At 41.3% G+C, this 16,895-nt stretch overlaps 1 protein-coding gene across 2 annotated transcripts in view; it reads right to left on the reverse strand.

Moving 5' to 3' along the window:
- Positions 1-562: 562 nt before the first annotated feature.
- The window catches only part of LOC134572634 (sphingolipid delta(4)-desaturase/C4-monooxygenase DES2-like), a 72,482-nt gene continuing 56,149 nt past the window's right edge, over positions 563-16,895 (reverse strand). For both annotated transcript variants that reach the window (XM_063431717.1, XM_063431716.1), the window contains exon 4: positions 563-1,975. In XM_063431717.1, the coding sequence (XP_063287787.1) occupies positions 1,832-1,975 (144 nt within the window). In that variant the 3' untranslated portion in view covers positions 563-1,831. The remainder of the gene's footprint in view (positions 1,976-16,895) is intronic.

A 16,895-nucleotide genomic window follows, 5' to 3' on the forward strand; every position in this document is an offset into this window, starting at 1 on the left:
TCTGGTGCAGCCAATATACTAATCAAAAAGTGTACGGATGTCAAAGCAACGTTTTGATTCAGAAAGTCATTTTTTAAGATCTCTTAGTGAAAGCAAAGCATACACTTCCCATGTATAATATTTTATATATGTGTAATGGTATGCATATTTTACTGTAATTTGGTTTGAAACTTACATAATTAGTGTTGCATGTAAAAATTAAATGACTAGTATTTCAATATTGCAAATACTACAACGCATTCAGTGTGAAGTCACATCATTACAAGGTGTAGTTACTTTCAAGTGTTATAAGGGCATTCAATAAACAGTGAGTTTTGGTGAGCTGCTAAATTACTTATTTTCCAACTCAGATTTATTTTGATCTTCATTCGTCATTGCTTCACAACTTACCATTTATTGAATACACCCTTTGTATTGTTAGCATTTATAGGGAATTCATTTTTACCCTACTAACGAAATCGAAAAATATTTTTAACTCAATCACTTCATGGCCTCTTTTTAGGGTAGAGTAAAAACACATTATTGGAAAGAATCATAATATATTGTATAGATAGTGTATTAAAAAAAACCCCAGCTGTACAGTGCACATAAGTATTTTTATCCAAGAAAAATAATATAACTATTCATGAAATAAAGAACAATAGCTAGGTAGATTCTATGAAAATTGCCAACAAGCTTAATAAATTATGATACTAGTCACGTGAGCAATGTGCGTGATTGCTGTACAAGCTCTCCTAGAGAAATCTCTTGAGGAGCCCACATTAGTAAAGTCACTTAGTAGTAATTCAAAATGTAGAAGATCTATCAGAGATTGAGAAGCTATGATTTCACAGAGTAGAAAGAAGAACAAAAAGTACTAACGGATAGGATGTAGACTGACAATGGTGAGCACTAGATCAAGAGAAAAAGTAAAAAAACAAAACATGAATTCTTCATTAATGCATTTGATGCTCAGAGAAGGTGTTACCATGGCCTGCAGGGCTTCCCCGTGAGCCGTGACAGATCATAGATAAAACAATACCATGAAGAAGTGATATCATCGGTGGAACATATTTAGATACAAAGCAGCAAAATACTGTTCTCCACAAATAATGTGTACTGATACAAATGTGAAAAAGTTACAGCAGTAATTGCTTACCTAGGCACTAAGGATATTTATTTGCCTAAAGGCTAGCTGATTGTCATGGATATGTCGTTCAGAAATATCTGCAGTGTCAAGGTAAACAATCACTGAAGTGTACAGTTTACATGCACATATAGAGGTTTTTTTCCCCCTTCTTGGTCATTCCTTTATACTAAATAATTATAGTGCATTTCTACTAGGAAAATTGTTCTAGTAGGTTGTCGGATAATCCATAAGGATATTGAAAATTTTTATGTATATTAATTGTAAGGTGGCCATAAGCCACAGACTGATACATTGGCACTTCATTTTAACAGTGTTAAGTGGATACCTTTACAGAAGAATTTTTTACAATTCTGGAAAATACTTTTAAAGCAGTGGATGAAAAAAAATATATAAGGCCATCTTGGTAGAAATTTCCAAATAACCTTTATTAGCCTAAACTCTTGTCCTGAGCCAGTATGCAGGCAGGAGGAAAGGGCCCAAGAATGAGGCACCTGAATAGACTGTTCATGGGCAATTGCTTGTTAGGGCCAATTGTGCATTATGGGGTTTAATATGTTTGATAATTTTGCCTTTTAAATGCTTGCACTATTAAAAATGAATGCCAAATTTAAAAAAAGTGTATACAGTTAATGTAGTTTCCTAAATTAATTATCATTATCTATACACGCGAGAGTGAAATAAATAATTTCTTTCAGTTTATTTTTAGTCCTTTTTTGCAAGTTCACACTCTCTCTTAACACGAGAGAATGGTCCCAATTCTTTGCAGAATATGAAATCCCAGAGTACTCGTCCCCACGATGTATGGTATGGGAGATTGTCGTAGTATTCAGCAGCGATCTTACGTACCTGAGTAGAAAAGAGGAGAATGATTAAATAAGGGTAAGCAACAATAGTAAAACAAAGTGGTATTAAAAAAAAAAAAAAAAAACAAGAGAAAGAAGAGGAGATGAAATTTAGGTAAATACAAATGTAGTTATCAGAAAGCGGCTCTGCTGGTATGGACTATAGGAGAAACAACATATGTAATATTCTGTCTCTGTAAAATTATATCCATTTGAGTTTTGTAAAAAACCCTGAGATTGTTGGCACACAGCCAGACCTCCACATATCTGTTGGACAACATACAGAGCTCCAGTTATTCCTAAATGAATTGAGCAGGCATGTTTATTGTTGATAAACTGTACTAATGTGTGTTGTGGAGCAATCTTTAAAGATATATTATAGACTTTAAAACTACTGCAATAGTCTAACTGCTCATTTCTCTGTCATTTAGAATTTAAATCACTTGTTTATGTAGACCTACCACACCATACCTGGCTGTGACACATACAGAAGGCATGGGGTGGGGGGTGGGGGGTGGGGAGGAATGGTTTTTATTTTTTAATCAGTTGTTAACTTACTTTAGAGATTTTTATTTAATGCTCTGTAAATTGACATTTGATCAAACACAGTAGGCTTCTACAGGGTCTAGTAGGCTAACAGGAGAAGACGTTTTTAGATTAAACAGATTGAGCAATAAAGGAACCTAGAATATCTAACTTCCTTTCCAGGAAATGTTAAGGAAGGCTGTGTAAGTCACATGGGAGGTGTGAATAGAGCTGTATAAACAAAGTGATTTAACAGTGAGATTGTAGGGGTATGGTTTATACACCAGAATTGCTTCATTGAAGGGACTCTATAGTCACCAGAACAACTACAACTTATTGCATTTGTTCTGGTGAGTAGAATTATTGCCTTCAGGCTTTTTGCTGTAAATACAGTCTTTTCAGCGAAAATGCAGTGTTTACATTACAGCCTAGTGATAATTCCACTGGCCATTCTTTAGATGGCTGCTAGAGGTGCTTCCTTAAGCAGTCCTGCCTAATGTGCAGCACTGCCGTTCAGTGTCTCCACCCTCTGCACGCAGACACTGAAGTTCCTCATAGAGCTGCATTGATTCAATGCATCTCTATGAGGAGATGCTAATTGGCCAGGGCTGTGTTTGACTTGTGCTGGCTTTGCCCTTGATTTGCCTTCTTGACAGTCTCAGCCAATCCTATGGGGAAGTATTGTGTTTGGCTCAGACCACCGCTTCTGATGACAGCATACAACAGGTAGTTTCACAGGCAGACAGGGGCAGAGCTAGCAGCTGCATACTTGAATACAAGTAAGATTTTACTATATTTAGGGTGGCAAGAGGGGGCCAGGGGGACTAGATGGTTGTTTTTTAACACTATATGGTCAGAAATATATGTTGGTGTTCCTGACCCTATAGTGCTCCTTTAAGTTAAAGTTGTTTTGGTGACTATAGTGTCCATTCAATGCAGGGCTAAAAGGACAGCTTTCCGCATTAAGATATGGTTTAGCCCGCTTGACTAAGTATTAGCATTTACCTTGTTTAGAAATGTAATATTCTTGTGAATTAAGACAAGCCTACCTAGTTATTTGTATTTTTACCAATCGACATAAACTGCCTGAATACTCTAACATAACCTGCACTGCAGATTGAGGCCAGCATGCTTTGCTACACTTAGATGTCCGTAATTATAATTTTTGCGTTAAGCTTAAGCCCAGGTTTTACGCGGATATCTCCCATTTCTACCCACAACCTGCAGGGAAACCGTTACTCACAACATATAGAGCCAGTACATCGCATAATACAACCTAAGACTCAGCATGTCATAAGCGACCATCATCCTTCTATTTCACATTTTACGCTGTGCTGACACTGCCTTCCCACTGTTCCACATCGCTATATAGCATAGCCAGTTGTTCTTAGTTTGACTAACATGTTCACTACATATAAACTCATGACTTCTATACATACCTACCTAGCATGCTCCAAACTTGATTAAAAATAAAAATTGTGCTCTGTTCCTATATACCCCATTGTTACCCATGTTTTGAACTACGCAGAGTGGAATGCCTTTGGGGTACCTCATGCCTGTATGTTATCCTAATTTGCACTGCAAAAATAAAAAAATGTAATAAAAAAAGGACAGCTTTCTGGGCCCAAACATTTATCAGGGAAATACATAGTTTCACCCAAATTCACTGTGTGCTGAATAAAATCATTTAGTATACAGGCTACTTGAACAGCAGAATATGAAGAATCCAAATTTGGAAGCTAGTTTCTATGTTGATTGGCCAAGCATGTGAAGAACAAAAAATCTCTATTAAAAAAAAAAGATTTCAATAAGTTTAATAAAAATAAATATGCATACAAGCAAACCATATATCCATCATGGGCTGAATTAATCGCATTAGTCCCCAGAGTAGGGGAAAGCAAACTTTACCACTCCAGATGTTGTGGACTACATTGAAAAATGATGCTTTACCGCCATTACGGCTGTAAGGGCATTATAGGAGATGTAGTCACCAGCAGCTGGAGTGCCGAAGTTGCCTACCGCAGCCCTAGAGTATTAATCTGCTCTTTCTAGTTTACGTGGAACATCAACATAGTGCCAAATTACTCACATTCAAAACGCACCACTAGAGGGGGTTGTACTCAGACTCTTGATTAGTTACTATACAAATAGTGGAAAGGACAAATGATCTCAGTGCAACAGGAACATTCTCTGCTTAGGATAGCTGAATTGTTTTGTGTGCCAGACACAGGCAACCACTGACACCTGGTTATAAATTAGTGGATTATGACCCTAGCTGGTGTAGATTGTGACTCACAAGTTGCTCGCTTTTATAATCACATTTCACTTTACGCATCATCACAATCATGCATTACTGGAAAGATGATAGAGCACCCCCTAAGCCTACTGCTGTGCTCTGTAGCTGATCTGGACCTGTGTCATGCTTCTCCACATACAGAAACATAGAATGTGACGGCAGATAAGAACCATTCAGCCCATCTAGTCTGCCCAGTTTTCTAAATACTTTAATTATTCCCTGCCTTATCTTACCTTATGCCTTACCCACACATGCTTAAACTCCTTCACTGTGTTAACCTCTACCACTTCAGCTGGAAGGCTTTTCCATGCATCCACTACCCTCTCAGTAAAGTAATACTTCTTGATATTATTTTTAAACCTTTGCCCCTCTAATTTAAGACTATGTACTCTAGTTGCGGTAGTTTCTCTTCTTTTAAATATAGTCTCCTCCTTTACGGTGTTGATTTCCCTTTATATATTTAAATGTTTCTATCATATCCCCCCTGTCTCATCTTTCTTCCAAGCTATACATATTAAGATCCTTTAACCTTTCCTGGTAAGTTTTATCCTGCAATCCATGAACCATAGGCATGTGCACGGGCACACCCTAATCCTCATGGCCCGCGCTGTGTGCCTCCATGGGCTGGTGAGGATGATCAAAGATCTCACTCACCGGCCCACAGGGAGGGAGGCAGGAGAGGACCCGGGGAGCTCTTGCCAGCAGCTCCGCTGGGTTCCTCTCGCGAAGTTGGAGCGTTCACACTAGGACCACCAGGAATCAGGGATGGCAGCAAGGATGCCCCCTCCCAGGCAAAAGATAAGAAGGGAGGGGGGCTCTTTCCTAATCTGTCCCCCTACCCCCACACACAATCCGTCCAAACAAATTCACACAGCACCCTTACATACATACATACACACACACACACACACCACCCTCACACACAGCACACTAACAGCATTCTCACACACAGCACCCTCACACACACACACACACACAGCCCCCTCATGCAGCCCACAGCACACTAACAGCACCCTCACACACATACACAGCACACTAACAGCACCCTCACACGAACACACACATGCAGTAGTGTATGTATGTGTGGGTTTGTACATATATATATATACACATAGACACATACATATACACGCGGCGTCTGTGTTTGTGCTTGTGCTTTAGGGTCCCTTATGCAATATAAGTGAATAAATTCTGTGATATAGGGCGCTTCAAATTAATGAATACAATGTACAATGTCGTGGTAGATGTACAGTATAGTGATAGCAGCTAACACACCAAAAGTAGGAACTCTACAACCTACTAACAATCAATTGTGGAAAAAACGCTATTGTGCAATTCTATGCAGAAATAGTGTAGAGGTGGAGCGCTTTAAGGAATAAATCACTTACTCCTGCAAATTTCAGGAGACAATATGGATGATGTAAAGGTCCATATGGATGTTGTTAGGAGTTGGAAAACCTCAAATAGGAGACAAAAAATGGGAGAAAAACAGGGAAGCAGTGCTGACCCTGGTGTAGAAATCCTTGGTAAGGTATGCAGTAAGATGTAAATCACAAATCACTTCTCACCTTGCTGGGAGCCTATAACTGGGCTCCAAGTATATAGGTATACTGACAATTATAGGGTGACAGTTCCCTTCTTGTAGCAGCATAAGTCACTAGTCCACTTGGTAGGAGAAATTAACATTTATTGTAAATAAACAAAAAAACAATAAAATAAATTCAATTCAATGTACTCAAGTGCCAGTGCTGTTGTCCGAGACGCGTTTCGCCGATGTGTTTCGGCTTTCTCAGTCGGTGACTGAGAAAGCCGAAACACATCGGCGAAACGCGTCTCGGACAACAGCACTGGCACTTGAGTACATTGAATTGAATTTATTTTATTGTTTTTTTGTTTATTTACAATAAATGTTAATTTCTCCTACCAAGTGGACTAGTGACTTATGCTGCTACAAGAAGGGAACTGTCACCCTATAATTGTCAGTATACCTATATACTTGGAGCCCAGTTATAGGCTCCCAGCAAGGTGAGAAGTGATTTGTGATTTACATCTTACTGCATACCTTACCAAGGATTTCTACACCAGGGTCAGCACTGCTTCCCTGTTTTTCTCCCATTTTTTGTCTCCTATTTGAGGTTTTCCAACTCCTAACAACATCCATATGGACCTTTACATCATCCATATTGTCTCCTGAAATTTGCAGGAGTAAGTGATTTATTCCTTAAAGCGCTCCACCTCTACACTATTTCTGCATAGAATTGCACAATAGCGTTTTTTCCCTTATGCAATAGGCTGCACACGCCTATGCTATGAACCAGTTTAGTAGCCCTTCTCTGAACTTTCTCTGAAGTTTCAATATCCTTCTGGAGATACGTCTCCATTACTGCGTACAATACTCCAAGTGAGGTCTCACCAGTGTTCTGTACAATGGTATGAGCATTTCCCTCTTTCTACTGCTAATACCTCTCCCTGTACAACCAAACAGGTTGCTCTATTACATCGTCTGCCTACTTTTAAGTCATCTGAAATAATTACCCCTAAATCCCTTTCCTCAGATGTTGAGGTCGGAACTCTAACAAATATTCTATACTCTGCTCTTGGGTTTTTACGTCCAAGATGCATTATCTTGCACTTATCCACATTAAATATCATATGCCACAACTCTGACCATTTTTATAGTTTACCTTAATCATTTGCCATTTGGCTTATCCCTCCGGGAACATCAACCCTGTTACATATCTTAGTATCATCAGCAAAAAGACATACCTTACCATCAAGACCTTCTGCAATAACACCATTAAAAATATTAAAGGGACACTATAGTCACCAGAACAACTACAGCTCAATGTAGTTGTTCTGGTGAGTATAGGCATTGCCTTCAGGCATTTTTATGCAAACATTGCCTTTTCAGAGAAAAGGCAGTGTTTACATTGCCCCTAGGAACACCTCCAAGTGGCCACTTCTCATATGGCCACTGGAGGTGCTTCCTGGCTCAGTTCTGTACAGTAGGCAGCAGTGCCGTTCAGTGTCTGTACGCTGTATTTTCCTCATAGAGATGCATTAATTCAATGGCCCCTTGCCGATTTCAGCCAACCCAATGCTTTCCCCATGGAAAAGCATTGGATTGGCTAAAAATCTGCCATTCTGATGATGTCACCAAGGGGGCCAAGCTAGCACTGGCGGACCCGGGTGGCGCTGGAAATAAGGGGAGTTTTAATTGCTTTTAAGGCGGCTGAGAGGGAGTGGGGGGCAAGCCACATAAATGATGGGTTAAACACTATAGGGTCAGGAATACATGTGAATTTAGATGTTCAACAATGCTATCCTTTAACACGGTTTCCATTACTTTCCCCACTACTGAAGATTAACCAACTACTAGCAATCTGTGTGTCATCTCATCTGTATGGCTACATACCCCTTATTGAGACCAAACTCCAAACATGATATAACATATAAAGTGCTAAATTCACCTATTGTCACTATATACATACAATTAGCGTACAGTGTATAGTTGCTACAATTATTGTACTTTTACCCTACTATAATAAAACTTTTAAAGTGCTAATTACTCTTCTTAACGCTATATAAATAATATACATACACTGTAGAACTACTGCACTTTTTGTACCTCCCTGTAGATGCAACCTGTACAGTGCTTAGTACCTCGTCAGAACTATATACTTCAAATACCCATAATCACAGACAAGAAAAGTATCAGAGTGCCGGATTCTCACAGTTTTCTTCACCTTTCAGAGAAATGTGTTTTCTTTTGCTACATATAACCATGTTTGTATAGGGAGTTGGGTTTATCATATAAATAAAAGTATCCTTGTTTTGTCAACAAAATTGTATCTCACAAAGTAACTTTAGGAATGCATTCACATTGAACTGTGGTGAACTCACAGTGGAACAGCAACATTTGCTCGATGTGGGAGATTCACCAAAGTGTTCTGTTCTAAAAGGGGACATAGATTATTAAAAGGGGAGCCATCGGGGGCAGTGCCTGACTGCCAAGCGGACCAGACGCGTGTTGCGAGAGCTCCCGCGTCTGACTTCAATACTCAAGGGTGATTCCCGGCCAACTCACTTCTTTGGCGTCAAAACAACGATACTCACGTAACGGGGCAATGATGATCCTGGTGATACCACTCTTGAGCCTCTTGGTGCCCGGATTGCTAGAGGCGAGGCCTTGCGGGCTGTGCGAGATAGGACAGAGGAGAGGCGGCCGCTCTCCAAGTTCTACAGCCGGCTGAGTGGAATCAGCACCCTACAATCCCCCCTTTGGACCGGTGGGGGTTATCCCGGGCCCCACTGGACTGACTTACTTTGCACCTACGCTCAGGATAGCTCGCACTGCCTGACTGGACACAACGCTTACTAAGATGAATGGATGGGCCCACCATAGAGGAGCGAGACATGCTGCAGCAAAGCAGTGAACAGCCTGACACCACTCAGTGTGTCTTGCTGAAGCTGGAGGCGACATTTACAAACTCCTGGGCCCGACTGGAGAAGCACATGTTTCCTCAAGGAACGGACCAAAGGGGCGAGATACACGGGTCAAATGCCTGTTACTCTCATGCACATCAAAAATAAAGAATTAAAAAAGAAAAAGGGGAGCCATCACCATGGAGACCAGTGTATCCAGCAGGTACATTTCACTGGCCACTTCTCCCCTTTTACATGTTTGTACCAGTTTTGAGCACAGAGCGCTTTTAAGTTAGAGTTCAAAGTGGATTAAAATATCAAAATAGCCAAAACTGGTAAAATTCCATTAGTCAGCTATGCTTTTAGTTCAGCTACTCAGGCTTTAAATTTGAAATTCACTTTGAAATCTCACTTTAGTAAATAGCCCTGTTTACCAAATCTTCTACCTCCTCCTGGCTGTACCAGAACTGGACTGGGATGTGAATTGAAAAGTCTTCAATATTCATGAAAAAAACATTAACACGAGTTCCAGATTATTTCAATGACCATTTTAATGTTATCTAAACAGACCTGATAATTCCCCTGATTTTCAAAATTACACTTTCCACTTCCACAATTTTCCCAACTAGGGTATTTTAACTAGAATTACATTCTAGCAATTTATTTTTAATTCATTACTACTCACCATATGCTATTTATAATCAACACCTAAAGCCCTTATATACCTGGCTTCTGGCCTTGTTCCTTATATTGTTTGTGTATCAAAGCAGGAAAGAGAAACTGCCACAATTGGATTAAAATGTAATGAAACAGAATGTGAGAAGAAATAATTGAGAGAGCATGATGGACCTTGGGATATTTGCATGCACTGCCCTAGAGAGGGACAGTTTTTCCACAACATACGTAAGGTTTTCAATGGCTGACTGCTGAATATTAAGTATCTATATTTGTAGACTTCTTATTGTTTTTGTTTTTTTACAGTTGTACCCCATGTCTGTTAAATGTGTTTTAGTGTGCTCAAATTATACCAGTTAATTGATATCTCTCTCTAATAAGAGCCTGTGGTCTGTAATGAAAAGGCCCTCTTCACTATTGATTTTTGTTAGACTTATTTTCCATTAGTTGTGTTCGATTTAGTTTGCATACCCATCATACAGTAATGCAGAATATGTTGGTTCTCTATAAATCAAAGCTTGTAAATGATCGTGACTTTCGACACACTAATGGTTAATAAAATCCGTCTTATTCAATGCAAACCTTCTACTGCTGTTTGCTTGTCCTTTATGGATTTGATCCTAGAATCCAAAGTCCCAACTACACTAATTTCCCGGCCTGGGGCCTTTATTGTACTTTGGAGCCTATTGTGTTGCTATTAGAAACTAGTTAACAAATAACCAATTCTACAACAGAGTCAAATGCCCTGCCTTAATGAGCTCACTAATGGCTACGTGATTAGGTAAATGATAGGAAGAAAATGGCATGTTTCTATACTAAGCGGTGAATTAACAAAAGGATTACAATATTGAAGGGACAACCCAGACCCCTCGTGTTTTGCTTTGTTCTTAATCAGGAAGCTTGAAGGGGCACTGACACAGGGAAATTATGCCAATGAATTATCTATAACTTGTGTTAATCTTTTAATGTGATAGTATGATTGTTTTTTGTTGTTGTTGTTTATATAAAATATATACACACTGCTACTATGGAGGAGACATTGGTGTCACGTATACAATTTGTCTCATATTGATTTTGAGTCCTTTTTCCTATAGCCATCTTAGAGCTTGATGTAGTGCAAACTGTCTGATAAAAATGGCAGGTTTGGCAACCTTAATTCAACTGTAATTTTAGTTTTTTTTTGTTTTGTTTTTTATGCTGGCTGTCACCAAAGTAAAAAGACTGTCTTTGTGTAAAGTAATTTATAAACAGGCTGGTCATTGAGTACTCTCTGGTCCTGCTTTTACAACAAGTTAAAAATGCATTAGAAATCTCTTGACCTAAGGCCATGATTTGAATCACATCACATGTCTATTTATTATAGGGTGAGCTTAAAACCAGTTAGTGAGGCACATAAACACATTGTGCCAACTCAGCAGTAACTGCTCCAAATTCCTGCTTTGTTCACGGTCCTAAAACATGACATAAGTTCACATTATAAAAATATTTATAATCAGAACTTAACTACCCTATCTGAGCTCTATCTCCCCCTGACGTTTCCTTCTTATCAATGTCCTATTTTGCATTATTGGAGATTTATTTAGAACTATGCGTCACAGGACAATTGTCGCCCTGTGAACGTCGAGAGCACCAGCCAAGAATACATGAATTAACTAGATCGTTAAACAATGCCGTTCTGTTTAATGTTTACATCCTGCACTGCTTGGCCAGATTGTGGAAAGTGCCTGCCGTGCCAGGCAGAAATGGGCATAGTTTCAGGAAATGGGTAGATGAGATAGCAATAGATAGAAAATTCAAACTAAAGGCAATGTAAGAGACTCAAAAAAAAGAAAAAAAGTTTTTTTTGATACAAAAAACAGAGCAAGCTTTCCTATTACTGGCCAGGCATTTTCAATCCTGACCAATATTTTTCAGTGAAATGCAGTTAACCCATGCTACAGAACTTACTCCTCTGCTTCCTCTGACCTGAAATTTAATGAATGAAACAGAACATAAGTAATACTTGTCTCATATCTCATAACCTGCATGGGGACATTCCAGAGAAAAATATGCCCAAATTGTGTATTGCAAGTATGTTAGCATGTTATTGCAAGAGGCCAATGAAGGGTATTTGTACCGTTGTAGCAGCAGTTTTGCAGTACTCTACACTACATGCCAAACCAGGTTAGCTGGTTTGCAAACATACCTCCCAACCCCATTTTAAACATCACCTAGAAAATACCAACTTGGCTATTGTAATTTTTCTTTCAAACCACAACAATATATTGTTTAATGTGTACACCCATTTAGTAGGATTATGGTCACTAATTATTCGCAGTGTTTGATTCTGCTTTTCTGTCTTTTCATTTGATGACTTATCTCTAAACATGTAGTGGAAAAAAAATAATCTCGTTCTTTTATTACCGTGTTGTAACGCTGCCCTCAATAACCCAGGAAATATGAATTGTGCATGTGAGGACTCATTCCACCCATGTTATGTATTAATAAAAACATCATTAGACATACATGTTGTAGCAGAACCCCTTTGGCTGTCCAATATATTCCCTTTGTAATATTATTGTTGGAACCTAAGAGTTTTTCCTGTGCCTGGATTATACAGATTTGCTTACAAACTTATGTGGCCATGCTTTGTTCGGTAAAAAGATGTACAAGTCTGCATGAGAACGGCTATATTCACCATCCGAACTAAAGTACCGAACAACCGGACCACCCTGGTGTGAAGTGTGGCTGTAATTTACCTCCCTGTATGCTCTCTCCATTCCCCTGGTTTAAACACACGAACGCTCTGATGTATTCCCTGGGTGGCCGCCATTTCGGCAGCCGAACACGTGGCGGCGGCAATCTTAAACTCGTGAACAGCGGTGTTTGGTCGTTGAGTGTCTGGAACTCAAATCGGACACTCGACTAACCGAACACCGCTAAGACCTCCAGGACTTCAGAAAGTGACGATTAAAACACACGAACGGCTCGTCATTCGGTAGGATGAATCCCACGAACTAAGGGATTCATCCGAATGCAAACTTAACCATAGATGGCATAGACTTTCGGGACTTTTGATGCACGAACAGAGACCGACCGCAGGGCCAAATCTCATGGAACTATTTTCGGCTACTTTACCCATGCGGTCGGTCAAATCTTTGCTTCCTCATAACTCCCGAACCCCTGGTCTGATCTGGGTGATTTTTCAATATGTTTAAAGGTGTACCTACCATATTTGGGGTACATCCAGGAATTGGGGAAAAGTATGTACATTATAATTATGTTAACTGTTAAGCTAAGGGGAGGAGATGTGTGGGAGGTAACGTCTATGTGATTGGTTACTGTAGTAATTATGGTGAGTACCTCCCTTGCATGGGAGAATCCCATAAAAGCAGGAATTGTGTCATTAAACTTCAGTTCTACTCCTGATACTTTGTGTCGTCCAGTGATTGGGAATGGTGATGGGACAGTGGCGTGCATACCGGGGTCGCAGGGGTCGCGGCTGCGACCGGGCCCGGCCCACCAGGGGGCCCGGCCGCCCTGCGACCCAGGTATGTACCCACAGGGCCAGCCTCTTCTGCTGGGGGGCCCAGGAGCTGGCCACCTAAGGGGCCCCCCGAGGCTGGCCCTTCTGTCACACGGCTGGCGGGCGCGCGAGGGAGCACTGTCCCCTGTTTGCTCCCTCTTCACCTCCCTCGCGCACCGCACTGAAACCGGAGCCGGAAGATGACGTCATCTTCCGGCTCCGGTATTAGTACGCGGCGCGCGAGGGAGCTGAAGAGGGAGCACCCAGGGTACAGTGCTCCCTCGCGCGCCCGCAGGACCGGCCAGCCGGGTGACCGCCCCCCCCCCCCCCCCCCAGGAGCCCAGCAGCACCACTGGACCCCAGGGAATCCCCTCAGATCTCCCACAGGTAAGGAGGCTGGGGGGATTAAATTTCAAACAAAAAAAAAACGTGTGAGTGTGTCAGTGAGTGTGTCAGTGTTTGTGTCAGTGTGAGTGTGTTAGTGTGAGTGTGTTAGAGTGAGTGTGTTAGAGTGAGTGTGTTAGAGTGAGTGTGTTAGAGTGAGTGTGTTAGAGTGAGTGTGTTAGTGTGTTAGTTAGTGAGTGTTAGTGAGTGTGTTAGTGTGTGTTAGTGAGTGTATTAGTGTGTGTGTTAGTGAGTGTATTAGTGTGAGTGAGTGTGTTAGTGAGTGTGTTAGTGGGTTAGTGTTAGTGGGTTAGTGTTAGTGAGTGTGTTGGTGTTAGTGAGTGTGTGTTAGTGTGTGTTAGTGAGTGTGTGTTAGTGTGTGTTAGTGAGTGTGTTAGTGTGTTAGTGAGTGTGTTAGTGTGTGTGTGTGTGTGTGTGTTAGTGAGTGTATTAGTGTGTGTGTTAGTGAGTGTATTAGTGTTAGTGGGTTAGTGTTAGTGGGTTAGTGTTAGTGTGGGTGTTGGTGTTAGTGAGTGTGTTGGTGTTAGTGAGTGTGTGTTAGTGTGGGTGTTGGTGTTAGTGAGTGTGTTGGTGTTAGTGAGTGTGTGTTAGTGTGTGTGTGTTGGTGAGTGTGTTAGTGTTAGTGTGTTAGTGAGTGTGTTAGAGTGAGTGTGTTAGAGTGTGTTAGAGTGAGTGTGTTAGTGAGTGTGTTAGTGAGTGTGTTAGAGTGAGTGTGTTAGTGAGTGTGTTAGTGAGTGTGTGTTAGTGAGTGTGTTAGTGAGTGCGTTAGTGTTAGTGAGTGTGTTAGTGTGTGTGTTAGTGAGTGTGTTAGTGTGAGTGAGTGTGTTAGTGTGAGTGAGTGTGTTAGTGTTAGTGAGTGTGTTGGTGTTAGTGAGTGTGTTGGTGTTAGTGAGTGTGTTGGTGTTAGTGAGTGTGTTGGTGTTAGTGAGTGTGTTGGTGTTAGTGAGTGTGTTGGTGTTAGTGAGTGTGTTGGTGTTAGTGAGTGTGTTGGTGTTAGTGAGTGTGTTGGTGTTAGTGAGTGTGTTGGTGTTAGTGAGGGTGTTGGTGTTAGTGAGGGTGTTGGTGTTAGTGAGGGTGTTGGTGTTAGTGAGGGTGTTGGTGTTAGTGAGGGTGTTGGTGTTAGTGAGGGTGTTGGTGTTAGTGAGGGTGTTGGTGTTAGTGAGGGTGTTGGTGTTAGTGAGGGTGTTGGTGTTAGTGAGGGTGTTGGTGTTAGTGAGGGTGTTGGTGTTAGTGAGGGTGTTGGTGTTAGTGAGGGTGTTGGTGTTAGTGAGGGTGTTGGTGTTAGTGAGGGTGTTGGTGTTAGTGAGGGTGTTGGTGTTAGTGAGGGTGTTGGTGTTAGTGAGGGTGTTGGTGTTAGTGAGGGTGTTGGTGTTAGTGAGGGTGTTGGTGTTAGTGAGGGTGTTGGTGTTAGTGAGGGTGTTGGTGTTAGTGAGGGTGTTGGTGTTAGTGAGGGTGTTGGTGTTAGTGAGGGTGTTGGTGTTAGTGAGGGTGTTGGTGTTAGTGAGGGTGTTGGTGTTAGTGAGTGTGTTAGTGTTAGTGTGTTAGTGTTAGTGAGTGTGTTAGTGTTAGTGAGTGTGTTGGTGTTAGTGCGTGTGTTAGTGAGTGTGTTGGTGTTCGTCTGTGTGTTAGTGAGTGTGTTGGTGTTAGTGCGTGTGTTGGTGTTAGTGAGTGTGTTGGTGTTCGTGTGTGTGTGTTAGTGAGTGTGTTAGTGAGTGTGTGTTAGTGTGTGTGTGTGTGAGTGTGTGTGTGTAGAGTGTGTGTTAGTGAGTGTGTTAGTGTTAGTGTGTGTTAGTGTTAGAGTGTGTGTGTGTTAGTGAGTGTGTTAGTGTTAGTGTGTGTTAGTGTTAGAGTGTGTGTGTGTTAGTGTGTGTGTGCGTCTGTCACTGAGTGTGTGTCTGTCAGTAAATGTGTGCGTCTGTTCATGAGAGTGTGTGTGTGTCTAAAGCACTTACCTTTCTCCAGCACCGGACTCCCTTGGCGCTGGGGATCTCTCCGTCCCGATCCACCTCTCAGCTCCGAATGCACATGCGTGGCAAGAGCCACGTGCGCATTCAAACCGCCCAGTGTGAGTGTGTTAGAGTGAGTGTGTTAGAGTGAGTGTGTTAGAGTGAGTGTGTTAGAGTGAGTGTGTTAGTGTGTTAGTGAGTGTGTTAGTGAGTGTGTTAGTGTGTTAGTGAGTGTTAGTGTGTGTGTGTTAGTGAGTGTGTTAGTGTTAGTGTGTTAGTGAGTGCGTTAGTGTTAGTGAGTGTGTTAGTGTGTGTGTGTGTGTGTTAGTGAGTGTATTAGTGTGTGTGTTAGTGAGTGTATTAGTGTGAGTGAGTGTGTTAGTGAGTATGTTAGTGGGTTAGTGTTAGTGGGTTAGTGTTAGTGTGTTAGTGTTAGTGAGTGTGTTGGTGTTAGTGAGTGTGTTGGTGTTAGTGAGTGTGTGTTAGTGTGTGTGTGTTAGTGTTAGTGTGTTAGTGAGTGTGTTAGAGTAAGTGTGTGTGAGTGTGTTAGAGTGTGTTAGAGTGAGTGTGTTAGTGAGTGTGTCAGTGAGTGTGTTAGTGAGTGTGTTAGTGAGTGTGTTAGTGTGTGTGTGTTAGTGTGTGTGTTAGTGAGTGTGTTAGTGTTAGTGAGTGTGTTAGTGTTAGTGAGTGTGTTAGTGTTAGTGAGTGTGTTAGTGTGTTAGTGAGTGTGTTAGTGTGTTAGTGAGTGTGTTAGTGTGTTAGTGAGTGTGTTGGTGTTAGTGAGTGTGTTGGTGTTCATGTGTGTGTTAGTGAGTGTGTTAGTGAGTGTGTTAGTGTTAGTGAGTATGTTGGTGTTAGTGAGTGTGTTGGTGTTAGTGAGTGTGTTGGTGTTAGTGAGTGTGTTGGTGTTAGTGAGTGTGTGTTAGTGCGTGTGTTGGTGTTAGTGCGTGTGTTGGTGTTAGTGCGTGTGTTGGTGTTCGTGCGTGTGTGTTAGTGAGTGTGTTAGTGTTATTGAGTGTGTTAGTGAGTGTGTGTGAGTGTGTGTGTTAGTGTGTGTGTAGAGTGTGTGTTAGTGAGTGTGTTAGTGTTAGAGTGTGTGTGTGTTAGTGAGGGGGGGAGGTGCAGGGATGTGTGGGGTAGGAGGTAG

This window comes from Pelobates fuscus, chromosome 9 (genome assembly GCF_036172605.1).
Source record: "Pelobates fuscus isolate aPelFus1 chromosome 9, aPelFus1.pri, whole genome shotgun sequence".
Lineage (NCBI taxonomy): Eukaryota > Metazoa > Chordata > Amphibia > Anura > Pelobatidae > Pelobates > Pelobates fuscus.